Source organism: Vidua macroura, chromosome 9 (assembly GCF_024509145.1).
Source record: "Vidua macroura isolate BioBank_ID:100142 chromosome 9, ASM2450914v1, whole genome shotgun sequence".
NCBI lineage: Eukaryota > Metazoa > Chordata > Aves > Passeriformes > Viduidae > Vidua > Vidua macroura.
The window spans coordinates 18,680,319-18,701,774 of record NC_071579.1 but is presented as its reverse complement, the minus strand read 5'-3'; the positions used below and the strand labels follow the sequence as shown (position 1 = coordinate 18,701,774).

At 38.4% G+C, this 21,456-nt stretch overlaps 1 protein-coding gene across 3 annotated transcripts; it reads right to left on the bottom strand.

The window, feature by feature from the left end:
* On the bottom strand, window positions 1-19,775 carry SSX2IP (SSX family member 2 interacting protein). Of its 3 annotated transcripts, none has more exons than XM_053985557.1 (15): window positions 19,689-19,775; window positions 19,302-19,425; window positions 12,741-12,874; window positions 11,857-12,023; window positions 11,407-11,607; window positions 9,674-9,784; window positions 8,298-8,433; window positions 6,645-6,720; window positions 6,396-6,567; window positions 5,461-5,611; window positions 4,135-4,271; window positions 3,554-3,721; window positions 1,378-1,486; window positions 403-523; window positions 1-221 (listed from the first exon to the last, which is right to left on the bottom strand). In XM_053985557.1, exons 3-15 carry the CDS (start codon window positions 12,781-12,783, stop codon window positions 71-73), a joined length of 1,743 nt encoding a protein of 580 aa, XP_053841532.1. In that variant the 5' UTR covers window positions 12,784-12,874; window positions 19,302-19,425; window positions 19,689-19,775; the 3' UTR covers window positions 1-70. The 3 variants fall into 3 exon arrangements, with proteins under 3 accessions (XP_053841532.1, XP_053841531.1, XP_053841533.1); XM_053985556.1 differs by lacking the exon at window positions 19,689-19,775 and adding an exon at window positions 19,585-19,628; XM_053985558.1 differs by lacking the exon at window positions 19,689-19,775 and having other exon boundaries at window positions 19,302-19,508.
* Window positions 19,776-21,456: the final 1,681 nt, after the last annotated feature.

Sequence of the window (21,456 nt, the reverse complement as noted above, 5' to 3'; positions counted from 1 at the left end):
TTCTGTTTCATTTAGAATGATGTTTATGAACAAGTCCCTAACCAAAATTCCAGCAGGCAGCCCTAGAAGTCTAAGGCAGCTGTTCCATGTGCAAGTTTCTACATAGAGTGCCAAGTCCAGAGTCTTCCCATGACTTTGTGCATTCTTCAGTTTCTTCCTTGTCATCACTTTCCACCCACAGATTTGGCATGTTATCTGCAGCAGGTTTTTCTGATGCAACACTGGAAGAGGAAACAGAAGTTACAATGCAAATAAATAACACTTTGAATGGAAACAGAGTATTGTTTTTATGATAAAATGTTTAATATCCTTGGTTATATACCAACCATAAGCTTTAGATTATGCTGTGCTCTACATACAGTTCAGCACTTTACAAACCATCTACAACATTGTTTCACAAACCTGTTTTGTGCAATATACTGAGATATCTGGCAAGGTTCTGGTGAAACAGTAGGACTCAGCACAGAGGGAGGTCTTCTTTGCCGAGATACAGACCTCACTAAACGAATGTCTGGGTCAGAACCTAAGAGAGACACACATCAGTTAAACCACAGTCCACTGGAAAGAAACAAGCCTTTCAAGTGTTTGCATCCTCTGCTTTAAAAAAAAAAAAAAAAAAAAAAACCAAACCAAACAAACCATAAAGACCTTAAAGCAGAGCTATAACAAAACTGTTATTGGTATATATGTGGGATAAATTTTTAAAAATATTTGTAATGCTATTGAATGAAGTTATGTTAAAATTAGGACTATACATTTGAAAATGCAGCATTTGCAAACACAGCTACCACTGCACGTAGTCATATGAAGTCACTCAGGTGTAGTTTCTCACTTTACAATTGATAAAGCTTTTTTACTCCTGAAGTAAAGACTTCTCCAGCATGTACAGACTAACACCAACATGAAAACCTGTAAATTTCTCAGAATACAGAGAACAAAACCAAAACGAAGTTAGATGTCTTACTGTTTAACCTAACCATCACTCAAGTCAATGGAAAGACATGGCAAACTTAGCAGGGCCAGGTTAATCCCTTCTCACATTTAGATTTCAAAGCTTTTATATGAAGTGGAAAACCAGAATGATTACATGTTCTACAGTATTTATGAAAGCACCTGAAAGTTACCTGCTGTGCTGTCAGATTGTTTCAGAAATACAAATTCACTACATAAGTAATTATCAGGAAGGGAGTTACAATTCACGTTTTCAAAGGAAATTTTGAACCATCATTTGCCCTGATACGTAGAGGCATACAGATAGATGGTAAAATTTTTCTTGAGACCTTTTGGTTTTTTAATTGTTTTGTTCATACTTGTGACTTCTAGTTGAAAGGAGGAAAAAGAAACTCTGCAAGAACATAATTTGAACCAAATACTTGCTTCTTAAGAAGGCACTTGGAGTTGTCAGATTTTCAGACTTGCAATCAGCAGTCATACTTAAGAACTGGTGCTTCAGCCATGCTCCTCTATCTTCTTCAAATGCCTTTCTCTAAGAAAAGAAATGACAGTTTACATTTATGACCACAGGAAAAAGCCTAGGCCACAATAAACTGATGCTATTCTATTTCAGAAAGACAAAGTTGTAACAGGTCCATGTCACCAAGGAGAGCCAGCAGCTTAACAAAGCAAATACTGCCTGTGAGCAAGCTTTTGAACCCAACAAGGATTGGCTGAGGAGGCACCTACAGCCAAGTCCCACAGTTTGTTCCACAGAGGTCTGAGCAATCCTTTCACTTTACACTAAAGTGACACCATCTCCTGTGCTCCCCATTCAGAGCAGCACTACCTCTTGGATCAGCTCTCATCCAAGGCAGCTACCAGGAACAATTACTTCTTAAACCTTCTAAACAGGGAAAATTACACTGAAAATAGCCCTGACTGCTTCTATCTAAAACTGGGGCAAGAGAAAAACCAGGTTGTTTCACTTTCCAGCCCCTCAGAGCACAGAAAAAGAAAATAATGCCCAACAGACAACCTCCAAAAGATCCAATGGCTCTGGAATCAAGCAACAAGCTATTTCATCTCCAAAAGCCATCAGAAACAGGATGCTCCTATTCTGTGTCAGTAGAAAAACAGAGGAAGCTGAACTCCAACGCAAACTTTCACAAACACCCACAAAACTCACAGCATTGCTTCTCATTTCATACCTCAGCATTCTGACAAGCTGAAGCATGAGCAGTTATACTTATGCTGCAATGTAGTCCTAAACATTTCCAGACAAACAATTATTATGTATCCCACTCACGACTTTTAAAGCTGAATTCCAAGGGCAACATGAAAGTAACTAACTCACTAAAATGCAAATAAAATTAAATTCATCATAGTTTGTATTTGTTACCATGTGAACTATTGCTATCCCAGTAGTTTAAGTAAAATCTAGAGTATTTTATATTCTAGGTCAGACAGGTTGGCCAGTTAGCTCCATATTCTGTCCCCAACAGTGGCCACAAGAGAGGCTATTTATGAGCATGGTCACTTTCTGCAGTGCATTCCCTCACAGGTTCCCATTCCCAAAAGCTATTTGATTATAGATACTGAAAGCACTCCCTTGTGCCCCATTTTTATTATCTGTGAGTGTGTTGCCCATAAGCTCAGGCAATTGCTTTTTGAACTTCATAGTACACATTGCCTTTACTATCTTCTTCAAGAAAATCTAGAAGTCAACTACCTAACTATAAAAAAAAAAGCTACCTTCTTCAGTATGTTTTTGATTTAATTCCAAATTAAGAGTTCCCTCTAGTCCAAGTCTTGAGGGATTTGGTGAACAACAGTAGGGCTTTCGTCTGCTCAAACTGAATCCACAGCATTATAAATTTTAATCACATCCCACTCCAACTTTCTGCTCTGCACATCAAAGCAAGCTGTTCTTTAAGCAATAAAGTCCATTTCTTTTTTCCTGTCATATCTGTACCATCCTAGTTTCACAATCACATCATCATGATCTTTCCCTGCCAAACTTTTAAGCTCCTTCACATTTTTGACCCTAACTATGGGTTAGACCAAAGGACATGTGCTAGAGCTCATTCACAGACACATCTACTCTGCCTGCCAGTATCTGTGCTTATTGGCCAGCTTACCTACAAAACCAGAACAGATAATGACCCTACTAAGGAAAGCACAGTAATTACTTGGTGTTTTTGCAAAAGTTAGTGGTTTTCACCAAAGTTTGGAAATCAGCTACCTCTGAGATTCAACTCTGAGGCCAAATTGGACTGAAATTTGCATAGGCCTTACTTTTGTAGGAAACCAAACTTTACAAGTATCCAAGGGATTTAGTTAATAAATTTTGGAAGTACTTAAGATATTTCAAAAGCTGAAACAAAAATGGTTTGGTTCCAGTTGCAGAAACTGTATTTTCCAAAATACACAAAAACTTTGGCTTTTTCAATTGCCAAGAGAATGATCTTCCAGAACAACCAAAGATATGATTTATACAGTATGGCAATCATCTTTCTCTATAGACATCAGAAACAGATATTGCTGGATGGCTGCACTGCAGCATGTATAAAAGAAAGACTTGCTATTCATCTTCCCTAAGAGCTCCCTTTCCTAATACCTCAAGTCCTAATCTAATAGCCGCTTCTGTAAAACTTTTCCGTTCCTTCTCAAAGTTCTTTTTTTGTTCTCGAAATAGTCTCCATTCTTCCTGAAGACGCTCTCTTTCTTCCAACAAATAGCAGTCTTGTAGTAACAGAGTGGTGTCATCATCACATGTAAGCTGTTGCTACAGATATAAAGCAACAAAAGACAAAATGTTAATTTGGGAGTGACTTAAGAGGTAAGTTATTTCCACAGTTTCAGTTTTATTAGAAAAATGGTTGAAGTTAAATATGGAAAGAATGCAGTATTTATCACGTTGGTGGATAGCGGGGGCAGATTTCAGATAGCAATCAAAATGTCCCTGTTCAGACAGCCTCACCTTGTTTGGCCTCCAAAATTATTCCTACCAGGAGTAAAAAGTCCTTAAATTATTAACCAAGCCACTGGCACAGTTATCCTCAGACCACCCACTGTGTTGTTTTATTTTAAAAGCATGATCAAGGAATGGAGAAAGGCTCAGAGGCAAGAACAGTGGAACATTAAATAAAATACACTTGGATTCAGTTGAGAAAAACAGGAAAAAATAAAGCCTACTACCTGTAAGAGCTGTTGCTGAGTTCTGATCATTTCTTTACATTGCTGAATTTCTAACTCTAGCTTTTCAGTTTCTAGCTCATGGTCTTCTCTTGAAATTACATCTTTTTCATTCAAAGTTCCTGAATGTCCACGTGACACTAAGAGAGGAAAAAAGCATCTTTAAAACAAGTTAAAAAAACCACCTCATATCAGAGACTCCTTGGAAGAGCAAAAGGTTTTAGACTATTTGTTTCAGCCTGAAAGACAGACACACCGTGTACTCAAAAGCATTCCTATCAGAGACAAGAGTTCCAGAACTGGTGCTACACTAATAATTGTCCATCAAATCTGGTTCAAAAAAAAGAAAAAGCAATGAAAACCCAGCTGTTTCACATTCCCCAAGGTAAACCAACCATCTACATTGCAATAAGTGTTACAGAAAAATCTTGCTTATTTCAGCAGTCATTTAAAAGAAAACTCAAGACAACTAAAGATTTTTTTCTTTCACTGACATGCTGTTAGCCCATTCTTCTGAGCCCATTTCTGAAGGGCTTATGTGTTCATAAAAATATGGCAGTAACTATATTTATCACAGATATAAAAAGAAAGCCTTTTCCTTCAAGTCCTGTGAAGGAGAACTGGAGCTAACAAACATTGGATGCACGTTTTCATTCCAGTAAAGTAATGAATGACAGAAATTGTTGTATTTTGTACAATTAGACACTGGCTTATTTAACTCCGTGAATAGCTAAATCACAATGATTGTAATAAGCCAAGTTTTGATCCCCTAAAGCCAGTATTTGAACATTAATAGAATCCTAAAGGGCTATACTATGGTCATTCCTATAAACTAAAAAACAACCTAGAAGATGACTCCAAAAAAAAAAAAAAGCAAAAAATTGTAACATTTTTCCTGATGCTTATTTTTCAGTTAGTTACACAAAATAAAGTATTACAAGCAGTCTCAAAATCCTTTCTAGGGTGTAAACATACTGTCAAAGGCCATCTGCTCTTTTATTTGCAACTGCATGCATGACCTTCTCAATCTCACTCGACAGCAAACATCCCTGTGGTAGTGGCTGCATTTACTTGCATGGGAAAATAATACTAGGAAAGAATTTTATATATTTTTAGCTGTCTTAATGCTGTTTAACAGCTGGAAATGAGGAGAGTCCAGCACCATACCATCAGCTGGTTTGTTTTAGAATGCCACAAGAAGTCTCAGAGGATGTGGCAAGACTAGGCTCTTTAGAGGAAATTACTTATTTTGCATCCAATTATTTCAAAGTGCCACATCTGCATTACTTTTTCTAAATATAGGTACATATAATGCAGTTAAACACCAACCTTGGTTATCCAGCTTTTCAACGTGATTTTTCAACATTCGCCACTGTTTTCTAATGCTATTGGTAAGCTGCTCTCGCACAGTTTCACAAGATAATTCCCACATATTCTCTTTATTTAATTCCCCAATATCTTCCTCCTGGTCTGACAGCACCTGTAAAAGCAGAAATAAGAAGCTGCAAACCATTTCACCCCTCCAAATATGTGTATTTGTTTACATAAATATGTGCACAGATACAATTTACTGAAGAGAAGGAAAACCCTTACATAAAGATTTTTCCAACCAGGGAAATTTGACTCTCTGAGAGTTCAGCTCCCTGACAGCCTAATGCTGAGGAGGCAAGTGACCAGGCAGACCCCAGAACCCGTCCACAGAGACTTTGGGTCAGCTAGCAAGACTCAGTCACTCACATCTTCAACCTAGACAGGGTCAGACTGCCGAGTTCTGCTGTCTGACTTAGGCAGTAGCTGCCCCAGTATGGGGACAAGTCATCCAGTCAAAAAGAGTACTCACACCTTATAAAGGAGGTGACAGAGACCCTACATGGCTGTTCTACACAGCCATGGCAGTAAATTGTTCAATAAAAATATCCTGTGTGAAGAAATACTTGAAATCTGGAAACAAACAAAACCCCCCAGAGCATCCAAAATCCAGTATTTTTCATTGCAATATAGAACTACATACCAGTACCTACTGCATTTACATTCATTCAAAGAATATTTTTCAGCTTTTAATTTACTTACCGGAAAGAATACACTGTGTATTGCTCACAGAGAGCAGAATATTTATATTTATATTGGATGAATTTCACACAAAGCACATGATGTGCAATCCATTGCAACTCTCAGAAGAAGTTTATTTTCTTTTTAATAACTATCAAATTACTCCAGTACTATACCAAATCACTTTGGAAATTCAGTTTTAACTGAATACTTACCAGCCCATCTTCAGGTCTTTCTTTTGGTTTTTGTTTCTGTGGTGGAAGAAGTGAAATAATATCTTTCTTCATTTGCTGAAGAACCTTCTTTAGCTCAGTATTTTCCAGTAAAAGCTGTTTTTGGCGTTGTTCATAATCACTTAACAGAACTTTGTACATTTCTTCTTCATTTCTGGAAGAAATAATCTTATAGTAACAACATAACAGCCCTCATACATGCTTCAATTAATGTTGTTCTAAGACAACTACCTGGCTTCTGTCTTATCAGTCCTCCATGCACCTCTCTTCCCATCAGCTCTACCAACATAATTTAGAACTTCCATAGCTACAAATGAAAAGGATATTTCAAAGTGTGAAACAATATGCAAATAGATAAAGATTTAGATGACATTGCATTTACATGTAGTTATTATAAAAAGACCATATTACTCAAATATCCCCCTCAATCTTCAGACTCATACGAAACCACATGGCCCTACTTAAAGCAAAAATAAAATAGTCAAAGAAAAAAGGGTAAGTTTTTGTGTTTGGAAACTCAGAAAGACATTCTTATCCTGTCTTATCTTTTTTATTCTTTTCTTAATGACACCTTCATTTCTATTTCAACCTTTATATCAATGTATCAATTCTATGTTCATTCTGGCAATACTGCCAGTTTTATCTCCTGTTTAAGGTAAGGAATGTTTCATAAGGTATGCCTCAAAACTTCTCTGTCCACATTTGAATAAAAATAAAACGAAAAAACCCCAACCACACCACCAACAAAACCCCAAACCCAATATAAGACTACAGATTGGTGGTCCAAGCTAGTTAGCTATCAAGTAAGCAGTAACTAGTTTTAAACACTTGCTATTTTCACCTCACTGATACTTGAACTAGTACTAGTCATCAGAAGTCAAGAATGTTTAAGTTTTGCTGACCTCAGGGTGAAGTTTCTAGAGCTTACTGAAATGATATCTAAAGACTTTCTGCAGCCAAAATAGGTGATCCTCCTACTGTGTCCAACCTAGTTTGGCTTAAGCACAAGGACTTACAGAAAACTAAGTAAGCAGAGAACCATCTTGGGAACAACAGGAATAGTTTTCTTCTGGTTTAGTGAACTAAATGAGCTTACTAAAATATATACTACAGCTGGCAAATAGTGGAGTTTGGGGGTGGCAGGTGGACAAGAGCAGGACTTCCCTTCCACTGGAGATATATAAATACTTTAAGGCCAGATAGATGAACCAAAAGGTACTTTTTTTAATACTAACAACAATACCAGTTTTCAGCCATTTCTCACAGAAAACTATATTTACAGTAAATAGCACTGATGAATGTCTTGAACACAATTTTTGGGCAGTACAACATACAAGTACTCATGATAAAGATCTGGTTTCTCCTCATTTCACATAGTACAGGATGGTACATCTGCCTTGTGTTACCTCCTCTCAAACCTCTCCTTACTTGTGATAACCACAAGCAGAGTGTAGGATCTCCAGAGTAAAAGCTCATGCAGTGTGCCTTCCTGATGGCACCTGCTTGGAAGAATACAGTCTTTATGACTATTATCCAAAATCTTGTGATAGCAACAGTAGCAAGAAAATAAAGGAGAGATGGCTCTAGCATAGGCATTGATTCCTATGAAATCCCAGGAATAAGTTTTCCTTAGTAAGGAGGAAAAAAACAACCCCACCTCATTAGGTAAAGATCAGCATTTGGTTTATGCTTGGAACACAAGGTAGAAAAGTCTTACACAGTTAGTTAACATGAAATATTTAATCTTTTCTTTAAGGTTCTAACATCTAAATAAAATCTGCAAACGGCTGCATTGCCTTTAATGATAAAATTGCTTAAAATTGGCTCTGGTTAACATACAGAATATGCTAATTGTGCTGTGGTAAAATTCAAAGAGCTACTTACCTAACTTTTTGTCTTTTTTATTCATTACTAACTGATGTAACCGCTCCTTTAATTTGTTATATTCTCTCTCTTTCCTCTTCATATCATGATTGTATTGTGTAGCTCTACTTGAAATTACGTTCTGTAACTTCTGAACCTAAAAGCAATGCCACAAAAGGCTGTTTCTCCAGCTAAAGTATAAACATAAATTTCTTCAGAAAAATCAAAACACATGAGGCAAAACAAAACTTCTATTAAACTGTTCTGGTGAAAGGAAGTGACAAAAGGAATCAGAAGAGCTGTCCCACCCCATGGATGCTGATCTCAGGCTTATCTCAGGAGAGGTAGTTTCTTTTCAGCAGAAACCCATATCATAAACAGCAGGTTATAATACTGTAATTCCTCTGAAGTACAACTGAATTAATGTTCTGATAAGTCACATAACCTTTAATGCCTTTATTGAACAGAGCAGAGAAAGATGTATCTTTACTTTCAGCAATTCATGTTCAGGATCTAGGTTTATGCCCATCCTAAAGCATGCTTGTTAGGCTTACACTAAAAATAAACTCCTCTTCCTTGGGGCATCAGGACATTGAAAGACAGACTATTCCATTTGGTCTAAAAACATTAAAACATCATAAAGCAAATTTTTGACATGCACTATCAACTCCTAGGGTTGTACTGTTTGGGGTTTTTTTTTTTAATTTTATGATTTAACCTTACAAACATACAGCACATTCAATATTTTAAGCTGGAACTCTAGGAAGTACACTATGAACAGTTAGTACTGTTATTCCCAACTATATGAATATGTTTATGAACACAGAACATTCACAGAAACTCAGAGGAGCCACATTCACAAAAACATAGGAGCCACGTGAAGTACAATGCTAGGGAAGGAGCATAAAGGAAACAAACGCCAAACTGAGAAGTGTCATGGATGTCAAAGTGTTTTATGGTCTTAATTGTTTCAAGATATTCAAGTTTAATGAGATGGTAGTTTTGAGCTGGGTTCCTCCCCACCTCCCTTACTGGTCTCTAAAATATAATAAGAAAGCTCCAAAAGCCTCTATACACAAATGTTTTAGTAAGTGACTGAATCCTGTTGCCCCTCCTACTTTTTGATATATCTGAACATTCTAAGATAAAGGTGTACAGAAAAATCCCAGAAAACTGCACATCTGCATTTATGCAGTACTCTCTACTATTGTTGTAACTTGGACCTATTCCTTATAGAGCCTATTTCTCCATATGCAACATGCCAGTCAACTTGAAAGACAACATTTACCAAACAAAAAAACCACATTCAAAATGAGCAATTACAAGACTTCATGCATAAAAAAAAATATTCTTCAATATCTATATAATGACTTGTGTTAATGTACAAAACAACTCACTTCATCCTTTTCATTTTTAAGTAACTGGTGCAAATTTCTGTTCTTGCTTTGCAGTTGTCTGTCTCTTTCCTGAAGCCCAACTATTTCCCTTTTAGATAATTCCAACTGTTCCTAGAAAAAGTGTTGATAGTTCAGTATCAATAAGAATTAAAAGCATAAGATTTAAAAAAACCCCACCAAAACAAACAAGCCATGGTAACCAAACTGCCAAACCACCTCACATGAGACGTGGCTTGGTATTTAACAGATATTATCTTTTACAGTTAGGACTTTTTCATTAAGTCAGGATTCTGTAAGCATATCTGTACTGTGACAGTAAGGTGGATATTAAGCAACCTCTATGAATTCGGAACTACAGTTTTACTAGAGCATTTCTGTTGAATAATCAAGGGTACAATTAACACAGATATACAGACTGTGACCATAACAATGCAAATGGAACATTTCACATATAGAGAGAAAGTTAGACAGATGATCTCATTATAACAGACAATGCAAAAGTAGCATTTTAAAAAGTTTTGTCCATGAATGACTCTCAGACCCGAAACTGGCAGCTTAAATGACAAGCCAAACACAAACTTTTCCTTCATATGCATACTGATATATGTAGATATATTTAAGCAACAAGAACTTCTAAGCACACCACAGTGAAATACAGGTGACACAATAGTGGAAGTCAAGAGGATTGCTGTATGGTAGCTGAAAGAATCTACACAAGGAACCTCACAAGCTGACAGCCAATTAGATGCCCTGGGATTCATGTAGTACTAAGAAGATTTCCCTCTCTCCCCTTACAGCTATTAATCTAGGGAAAGCAACTGGAATGTTCTAGAACCTAACATTTTCCAGTGTTTGTATAGAAATCAGTGCAGTTACAGATTACTTTTAATGTCATCAAAATCCTTCTACATGAAGGATCAATCTCAGCAAAAGGGCTACTATGATTTTGAAAATCTACTATAGTATTTTTCAAGGAGACAGTGCCAACCAGCCCAAGTGAAAAGCAAACCTAAAAAAGCACTGAATTGTCTCTTTTTATATTTAATTTTCTTGACAGAACTAAGAGAAAGTCAAGTCTTTTCTAATATGACTGCACATACAAGAGCACCCAGGAACTTCCAATATACCAGCTACTGCACAGGGACTGGCCTTGAGCATGTGTTTATCCTGTGATAAAATGAAGCTTAGTAACTCGTGATTTGACAACACTTTCTGAGCAATTCTTACAAAGAGACTTTGTAGTTGGATGTTCAAGGAATCCAACAACAAAAAAGCCACATGGAAAAAGCTAATGATATGAAAAAAGACTAATAAAAGCCCCACACTAGAAAAGTTATCTGTGCTTGTACTTGTTACATTGGGAATTTTTCTTTTAGAGCTGGGCATACCCTTTTAAGCAATACTAAGTGATACTAAACTGAATTACTAAATTTAAGCAATACTAAACTGAAGGGTTTAATATTTTCACCCAAAGTGTACATTAACACTCCCAATTCAAACCATCTTCCCCCTTCCTTGATTAAGGAGGCTAAAATTCTAAGTAATTAGAAGTTCTCTTATTAACTCTTATTTCATTAACTTTAAGGCATTTTCATTTGGGGAAAAAAAGACTTCCAAAATCCCCAAAATGCACATGAAAATACAACTGCAAATTAGTACTGCATAGAAAAAAAGAGTTGCTGTTAAGAATGTAGAGAGCTGCATAATTCTAGTGGAATGATCTTGTTTTCTACCTTTAACTTAGCATAGCAGTTCTGCAAATGATCCATATCACTTCCCAGTTTCAGATGCTGTATTTCTATTTCTTCCTGAGCTCGAAGATTCTTGTGCTGCAGTACAAGCAATTCATTCATGCAATTTACCATAGATACTAAATTTAATTCTTTTCCTTTGGACTCCGCATAAATAGAGGGAAACCCCAATGTTGTTAATTCCTGGTAAAAGACAAGGGGAGAGGGGGGGAAATGAGATCAATAACAGGATCAATCTCCCACCATTCTCCAAAAGACAAAAACAGCATCAGGTGAAATCCTGCATGAAGAGGGAAAATGTGACTCTTACTTCCCCACCAACTTCAGCTTCTGGGCATTGAAGAAGAAGCCTTCTTAATCCAGTCAATCTTTTTTACAACAATTGATTGTGTGCAGGTGACAATCTCCAATAAACAGAAAGATCTGGCTTACCCTATCAATATAGGATATACTCTGTTCAATATTCTCTTCTGTGCAGAAGGCACTGAAAAAGCTGTGCATGCTTTTGGATGAAGGCAGTGACAAGTGTAGCACTTGTGAGCTCATGCTTGTAGGAGATCTTTTTCTTTCTGAGGTATATGGAGGTATATTTTTGCTATCTAGAAGTTAAACATTAAAAAGAAATCAGTTATTTTAACACATCACAAAATCAAACCCTTATGTATTCAACTTATTTAGAGAAATTTAGATTCTAGAACTCAGAATTTGATCTAGAAGGACATTAAACAATGCATAATATATATAAAACAGAAACTTCCACTGAAGATTTAGACTCAATAACACTTTAAAGTGTTGTACCTCTCAAATTTTACTCTTTCACCAAGAAAAAACTGACCACACTTCCTTTTTATTGACTTACTACAACACAGGTGCAAGAGATGTGCATTCAGTAAAGTTCTTATAGAATGTATAGTATTATTATACTTATTAAGTGTATGCTGCAATTTACTCTTCCACTAGGCAGAAACGGGCAAGAAAATATTTACTCCTTTAACAAATTTGTAACAAATTTATGAAGCAAAAGAATATAGAACAAGTAGAGAAATCATTGAAAACAAAAGATACATCGATAGGCATGATTGTAAAAATTAAAATGTGACTGCAAGTTCTTAACCTTTCCATACATGTGCAAGTACAGTATTTTACATTAGCATTTCTGTAAGGACTCAATCCAAGACAAAGCACTGTCTGTATTATTTACCAAGCTGTTTAACTACTCAAATATGTCACACACAAAACTCCAGTCTCTCTTCAGCTGCTATAACATCACTGGTAAAATCAGCAAATCAACTAAACTCAAAACATTCCCAGTTTACCTGATGACAGCACTGGCACAGTAATAGTCTTCCAATCTCCCATAGCAACAGAGACAGGCTGGGTACCTGAGCAACTGGTTCAGCAGCAAAGTGTTCAGTACAATTGCTGGCAACGTGTGTTACGTAGGCATCTCCTAAAATAGCAAGAGCATTTTAGATTAACAAAAGCGGCTAATACAGCTAGAAGGTTAAAGAAGGCACAGGAGAGTGACTACTGAACTTGAACCATGTGAAATTTGTCTACTTCTTTACACTAAATTTGGAACACAGTAAGCACAGTAAATAGTATACTGTAAAAATTATGCATCTATCTATATTTAGCCTTAACTGTCTTGTAAACCATAAACTAAAGCAAAAATGCCATGCACACATGAAAATTAAGACTCATAGATAACTAGTTATTTCTGTTGATGTACATAAGGGAAAACAGAGCAAGCTAACTATTTTTTTTCTGCCACATATAACCAGGAAACAATTTTATTACTGTAAACTTATATGAAGTTTTAACATATGTCCATCCAAATGGGATTGTTACTTAAAGAGATGTATTACAAAGGCTCCAGAGAGGATATATTGGCAGAAGGTAAAGGAACTTTGAATAAATATTGAACCATTTAAATTAACTTACACACTTAGTAATATTGCCTTTCCCTAGCAAGTTACTTGCTTCCTTGCAGAAACTCCAAAACTGTTGAAGGAAACAAATAGGAGAAGCCTTACCCTGTTGGCACAGGCACTCAGTACAGCACTATCCCTCTGGAAACCAAAGGGAAGCCACCCACTCCAAAGAAAGAGCAAACTGATTGTCCCCTCACCCCACCTCCACCCCACAGTAAGAAGGCACATAATAGCATTAGTTATCTCACTGCTGGAAACTTTAAATCCAGCTCAGATGTTAAAGATTTGGACAGCACAACCCATCAGCTGTTAGGGGAACAATCATACTTCAGGGAAACAAACACTCCACCTGACAGAAAAGAAGGCCCCTTTGTTTCAACCAACACTTGGAACAAAGTTTAAAGCCTGTTTTAGATGGATTCAGTAGATTTTAGAGCACAGGGATGTTCTTCCCTAGCCCCTTGCTAATGTTCCAATAAACACACTTTGGCTAAGCAACTTCTAATTTTCTACCACCAAAACCTTGCATTTTTATCACAGTGGAAAAATATCATTTGGGTGAGGAAAGAAGGGAAGGGACGGGGGAGAATGTTTTGTTATCCCTAAGGTCTCTTGAGAACACAGAGACAGTAAAAATCCTTATCAAATGACAAAGCACAAAATACAGTATCCAAAGAAACACCAAGTTTTTAAGAGATCATACTGGTACACAGTCATGTTACAGAATGCTCAGCACTAAAAAAAAACCTCTAAATAATTATCCAGCTGAATGAACATTGTTTTCCCAGGTTCGTAAACATACATGGGAAAAAAGGTAAACAGTTATTTCTCACATGTGTTGTAATTTAGTAGCTCCTGAAAACTTTCAGATGAGAAAGTACACATAAGACAGCAAGAAAACAGTCAATGTAATGATCTAGTTGCTGTTCTTGTTAAAGAAATAGTTTGTTCTGCTTTCTCTCTACACTTGATTTATGCGTATTTTTCAAACTTTTTCCCCTGTAAAAGCAAGATGTTCACAAATTAACTAGATAATGGTGCCTTTAAAATGGAATTGAAAGTCAGCAAGTATTAAGAGGACACACTTCTTACATGCTACTTTATTTCTGCTGGATCCATCAGACATAAATGCACAAACATAAGAGAAAAAGGCAGCAAATTAAGGTATAGGCATGTTTTCATTACTGACATCACAACTCTGCAATCTTATAACATTTTTCAAAAGATCATTAAGAACCTTAAGATACAAATTCCATCAAGGACTGTTGGAAAGTCCACAAAAATACTTATCTCATTTTAGATATGCTGCTACTTCCAAACAAACTGGCTTTTATTCTTTAAGAGACTTCACCCACACTCCCTGAACATAGAGTATTATCAACCCCCAGGTCTCTCTGCACTGACAGTACTATTCTGACACAGCATCTGTCACCCTAAACAGTGCCTGACTGGAAGCAGCTTTAATCCAGGTGTAGGAATGCAATGATTCTCTAAATGTGCACCCTGCAAGTCACACGCAGATTCATTCAGAGCAGATGCTTGAGCAAGACTATCCTGTACACAGGGATTTGTTATAGTTAATTCCCTACCAGGTTCAATGACTTGCTCAAAAACCTGTAACCACCCACTGCTTTCTAGAGGTAATTGCCCCAAGTGGCAGTGTAACTTCCTCTCCCAAGCAAGAAATTCCTGGAGGCTAAGACATGGATGGCTTGTGCAAAAATGAGCCTCTGGGACCCAACTTCAAAAGTGGCAATACAAGAGCAGAGCCATCTCACTGAAAAAAGAGATCTTGTATCAAACAAAAAGACCCCAACATACACCCTACTAAAATCACAGAGAGTTTGATTATACCAAGGAAGTAGTAATCAAACCAAGGCATTTAAGTGCTAGGTGGAACAAGGGAAGTACAAAACCCCCAAGGAACTTTAAAAAAAGCACTGTCATGGTAATAACATACCAGAACTTCTTAGAAAGCCACCTTGGGAGTTTTTTGACAAAAAAAAAAAAAACACAAATATTTCCAGAAACTTCTAGATGATTCACTAATAAATACATCTTTCTTTTCAAGAACATGACTAAAGTTCTAAATTAGTATATTTCACAAGGTCAAAGAGCTGAAAGAAGCTGTTCATAAAATTACTGACTTGTGTTCTGGGGGACAGGAGAGGAACTGGTAATAAATGTGCCAAGATTTAAGACAGAAATCTGATTAAGCAAGCCTGAGTTCAGGCCATATAAAAACTTGAAAATCATAAGCAACAAGAAATAGAATTATAAATTTAACACAAAACAGCACACTTAAAATTTCTAAATATCATGTTTAAACTTGAAAAGGAGCAGCTGTAACTGGGTTTGTAAAACACACTCAAACAACCAGCAGAGAACTGCCACAGTGCTGTGATCATGTTGCACCATCTGGCCATCCCTAACCCAGACAGGGTGTGACACAAGTGGGAAATGCAGTATCTGCTAACCCAGAAAACTTCTACCCCTGCCAAGGTAAGGAGGATATGGAAAGGCACCTCTGGAGAGGTGCAATGCCTCAGAAGAAAGTTTGAAATGCCAGCATCAATCAGAAATTGTCTACCATTCCTTCTCTGTATATTTCAAATACTACAGCTTGTGACATGCACGTGTTTCAACTTGTAAAAATGCGGGTGTACTTAGCATTTACTTGAAGACCAATGTGATTCTTTTCTACTAAAATAATACCCAAAGGGAGCTATGGAGCTGCTTAAAGCTTTTACACTTATCTAGTAATCCACAGATGTCACACAGATGGCTTTGATCCGGATAGACAAAGAGACACAGAACTCTAGGTAAATTTAGGGTACACTCTAGACGTGACATTGAAGTTTTACAAATACATCCCTGATAATGTCATGACATATACTTGCTTTAATTCATGTAATTGCCATAAAAGTCCCTGCATTTCCTCCCTAGAGTTTTGATATTTATTGTCTCTCTACACAATTCCTAATAACAGTTTATCATTAGCACTAATATTCTATCCAGCAATAATGGTACAGTAAAAAGAATATCTTCCTCTAAAAATCTATTACAGTTATAGTGATCTTTATTTAATATTGTAATTTTAATGATGGCTCTTGCAATTAAATCTGAGCCCAGATTTTCCCCCACACTTACAGAATTATGGCAATTTAATCATTAATCTATTAGCTTCAAAATGAGGGTGAAGAAATCCCTCAACTTACCCACATTCCATGGAAACTAAGTAATATCAGATTTCCAGGTGAATTTCCCAGTATTGTCAAAAGTAGCATGAACAATCAAATCAAACCACCCAGCCTGTGGTTATGAAGTCTCCATTCATTCTGAATGCATCATACTCAAAAATCCCAACTACACTTCTCCCCTCCAGTTTACTTGGAAAAGCAAACAGGAAAACAAATTAAAATTACCAAGGGTTTTAGGAAAACAAATATTCCATCTTCTCAACACATATAATTACACAAGAATATACTCTTACATCTGATAAAATTCAGTGTTCAATGACTGTTCTGTCATGGTCTTTGCCTCAAACACTCAGGTTACAAGGAATATAATCTGATGTACTACCTCAAGATTCAATTCTACATGCTATATACACAGATGACTGAAATGCTGTTACTTCAATCACTGAAAAAATTGAAACACAGGGAAACATTTAATCTGGCTCCCAAACTCCTACCCCATTTTGAACTAACACGATGGATTTCACGTTAGCATTTTCCTATCACTAAACAATAACTCTATTGTTAATCTTCAAAACTGCATTTCTCCCTTTGCATTCACAAACCACTTACTATAAGTAGCCAGAGCAGAACATTCTGTTACCAGATCTCCCTACATCACAGACAAGAGGACCTCAGAAAACATCTTCTGAGTGTCCTCTTCTTCTTGAGGTCAGCTTTAGCCAAACTTTACAGCTGTGTCTGCAGGCAGACAACTTTTTAAAAGAAAAGCAAACCACTATCTTATTAGTTCCTGAAGTTGGTGAGATATTTACTGGGCAGAGCCAGAACTAGTATTCCAGATACCAGAAATTAGGAAATTTACACGTTTCAGCAGCATGTAACCTGAAAGTTAAATCAGGCATGGAATGCAAGAAGATAACTACATTGTTCCTCTAGAGATTACCAGGGAATTCAAGGAATAATTCTCTTGTAAATTCCAGGTTTCTGTTAATCAAAACAGGTCACAAAAATGACCTGACAACTCCAAACAAATGGGACTGGTGAAATATCAGCATACCTTCTGTGGAAGGAAGGAACACCAAGTTCTGCACAGTGCTCTGGAAGAAGGAATCATCCAACACACTTGGGCAAGACAGCATAATTGGATTTTCAAAAAACTTTTGACAATGTTCCCTCCAAAAGCTCTTAAGTTAAGATGCTAAGGAATTTATTAGTGACTGATTATAAAAGGAAAAGGGTAAAGTGTAGGAATAAGTTATAGATGGGTGAGCAAAGTGTATGAAAGTCACAGAGAAAAATTAGAGTCCCAAAGGGGTCTGTGCAGGCATCTCTCTATAACACATAATATACTCATGTACTATACCAAGAAGGTTGTCCTCATACCAAACAAATGGATAATAAAAATCAGCAGCTGAAATTCCTTGTCCATAAACACAAACTAATATAATGAAAAAGACAACTCTGCTGTGCACTTAAACCAACAGACTCTAGTTAGGCATTATCATGCAGGCAGAGACTCCAGTCCCTGTGATTAGTCCTCTGGAAATAACAGCTCCCAGGCAGTCAACAGAACCCCGGGGCAGAGGGCAGAAGAGACCACCATAATGCCTCCCGATGAACACTAAGCTTCTGCACCTTAAATATCTCACAGAGATACAACCTTCCCTGGAAAAAAAGACAGAATATACCTAAATATGGCGCAAGAAAGGTCAAGCAATGCTTTCATACAACTAATAAGCTGCGACTTATCAACTAGAAGAGGAAACAGCTGGCGAAACAAGACCAACATACAGAAAACAAATATTCTTTGCATGTTTTAACACAGCAGTTATAAAGAACGCAATGAAACATTCAGTGCAAAAGCTGGGAAATAAGGGCATTTTTTCTACATAAAACACAAACTGTGGACTTGCATCACCATCAGTTGCTGTGAATACTCAATACATAAACTGCCTCCAATTTTTTGAAAAACATACATCAGCATCTATTATATTTTAAAAGACAGATGCAGCCTCTGCTCAGAAATCCTTCAACTCCAGACTGCAGCATCTTGGGAGGATACACAGATAAAAGCATTACTGTTCAACCAAACTATACTTAACATCTTTTCCTTAGCATCTGCTGCCAGCTTCAGAACTGAGATATTGAGCCCTGTGAGCTTCGTGTTACCCTCTCCTGTGATCTTTCTGGTCCAAATTATAACTGATATTTGTATCACAGCTTTCCCCGCCCCACCCCCCCTCCAAAAAAAACAAAACAAAACAAAAAAAACAACATCACAAAATCTAGAAACAACATCTTTCCCCATAAACACCTATAATCTAAAATCCCCATTCATTGTACCAAATAATTTCTCTGGGTCTCCTTCCTAAGTTCACTATTAAAATTTACCTAATACTTTCACATTATACTTCGAATACTTCTTATTTTAAGTCATTGCCCTGAAATTCCTATCATACCTTGGCAGCCTATGGAGCTCTGCTTAACTACTTCACTCACCACCGCAAGCAGCAGCGCATTCTACAAAATCTGGGGATGCAGGAACACTACAACTAGTCTCGCATTACGATTTGATCTTCAAATTTAAAGCAGCTTTGCTACAAATAAATAAAATTTTAAATAACGTTTTTAAAAAAAGCCCAAGTCACTTACGAAACCTGTACTCTTTAGATCACGTGAGCCGCCAGCTCAGCCCGAGCAGTCACAAATTCCCTGACTCAGTAGAAAGCTTTACGGCTCTCACCTCCGAGCATCTGCCGCTTGGAGCCTCACAGAGACAGCAAACGCTGGGCCTCACAGCGCCGGGGGAGCGCCGGCAAAGCCAGCCCCGCGGCGGCTCGCCCTCGTCCCCGCCGATCAGCCGGAGCCTGAGAGAAGGGAACACATGTCAGGACCCACAGCCCGCCCGGGCCAGCGGCTCCTGTGCCCCCGCACGGGGCCCTCCCCCGGCCCGGGGCGAGGCCAGACCACGGGAGCGCCGCAACCGCCGGGCTCGGCAGCGGAGCCCAGCCGAGCAGCGCCGGTACCTCCGCCCCCGGCCGCCTCCCCCGCGCCCCGCCGGCGGCCGCCGTTACCCGCCGCGCCCAACGCCCCGCCCGTGACGGGGCGGAGGAGCCCGCGCACCCCCCACCTGCTGCGGCCGCAGGGAGAAGGAGAAGGAGGAGGAGGAGGGAAACGATTCCCGAGCGAGCCCCACGGCCAGCACGGCCCCGGCCGGGCCCCGCGGGGTTAAACCCGCGCCGCGCCCCGCCCCGCCCCGCCGCCATTGGCCGCGCGGTTGCCGGGAGACCTTTAACGGCACCTGCCGGGCGGGCCGCGCCGCCGCCACCTGCCCGCGGCCCCGCCCGCAGCGCGGCCCCGCTCCCCTGGCAGGTTGAAGCCGGCCCCCTTGTGCCATCGCTCCCTGCCTGTGTAAAAAGGCATTCTCTCCCTTTTAAAAGCTCTCTTCAGGGACGGGAAGGTGTGATGAGTGTGAAAAATGCATATTTTATGATTGGCTTTACGCAATAGTTACAATGGATGTTATATGTGTAATGTTGGAGAGTTATGCTGTGTTAATTCTCTCAAGTAGTGTGTTGAATGTATTTTTAGGTTATAACACAATGTTAAAATAGAAACTATACTATGTAAGATACTTTTTAACTAGCTCAAGAAAGAGATGAGATAATCAAGGAATTCTTCGCACAAGGATAACAATTACAGAAACCCCTAAATTTTCCAGAGGAGAGGAATTTATGGCTTTCCTTATCAACAGAAACGAACTTCTTCAAGCCTGACTGAGACTCAAAGGCGCCTGGGAATTAACAGAAACTTTTTGACAAGTACCAGATGAAGTTCTTGTTTTAAATAAAATATATGCATAATCATGAAGTGTTTTGTATATGCAACAGGCTGTTGCTTTTAAGATTATTCCTTTGTTCACAAGGCATGCTTGTCGTGGCTTAAGTGCCCGAGAGCATCCGGACGTCCGTAACTCTTTGTTTTTTATTGTCTTGTAATTGTCCTAACTCTAAATTTTTATTACTCTAATTGTATTACTATTTTTATAACCATTTTATTATTATTAAACTGTAAAAATTTTAAAAACCAAGTGGTTGGCGTTTTTCACAATGAGGTTTGCCCTGAGCCGTCTCCAGGCTCAACAATCCCAACTCAGCTGACGTGCAGAGCTGCTCCAGCTCTGAGCACCTTCGTGCTCTCCCAGGACAGCACCGTTCTTGTGCTGAGGACACCGGAGCTGGCTGCAGTGCTCCGGGCGGGCTCTCACGGGAGCAGAGAGGAAAAATCCCCTCTCTTGACCTGGTGCCCATGGCTCTTTGGATACAGCCCAGGACAGGGCTGGCTTTCTAGAAAAGCTCATGTCCAGCTTTTCGTCCACAAGAACCAGCAAGTCCTTCTCCACAGCTGCTCTCAATGGGTTCTTCTCCCAGCTCCATGTCACAAAAATGCCACCCTGTGAAAGACCTGACAGCCTTCTCTGTGGCTGGGAGTGATGCTGAAAGAACACCAAGATACCCAGCCTGGCACATACTTTATTCCCCAGAGAACATCAGTTAAACTTTCCAATGTCTCACCATTAAATATGTGACATCATGCCTTTCAAAACTTGAAGTTTTCATCCTAATGTATTTCCAGGTTAATAAACAATAATTTTCAATATTATCAATCTTAACCTGTTGTGGTATTTTTTCAATTAGGATGAGGTCACCAGAATAGGCCCAATATTCTCTTTACATTTAGCTTTAAGGAAAGTGCTTTGTTGGAGGATTCAGTACAAGTAATCACAAGCATTAAACAAAGTGATCTCAAGGAAAGGAGATTCATCAGAAAATCCAGGACCATGAAAGGGAAATTTTGAGGCATGGGGAGTTCACAAACAACCACCAAAGACACTCAAA

Coding starts and splice junctions, on each gene's coding strand:
- SSX2IP (XM_053985557.1), bottom strand. CDS start 12,783: ATGGGAGATTGGAAGACTATTACTGTGCCAGTGCTGTCATCAG. Junction 12,024..12,740: donor TGTGCCAGTGCTGTCATCAG/GTAAACTGGGAA, acceptor TTTAACTTCTAG/ATAGCAAAAATATACCTCCA. Junction 6,568..6,644: donor ACTGATAAGACAGAAGCCAG/GTAGTTGTCTTA, acceptor TATTTCTTCCAG/AAATGAAGAAGAAATGTACA.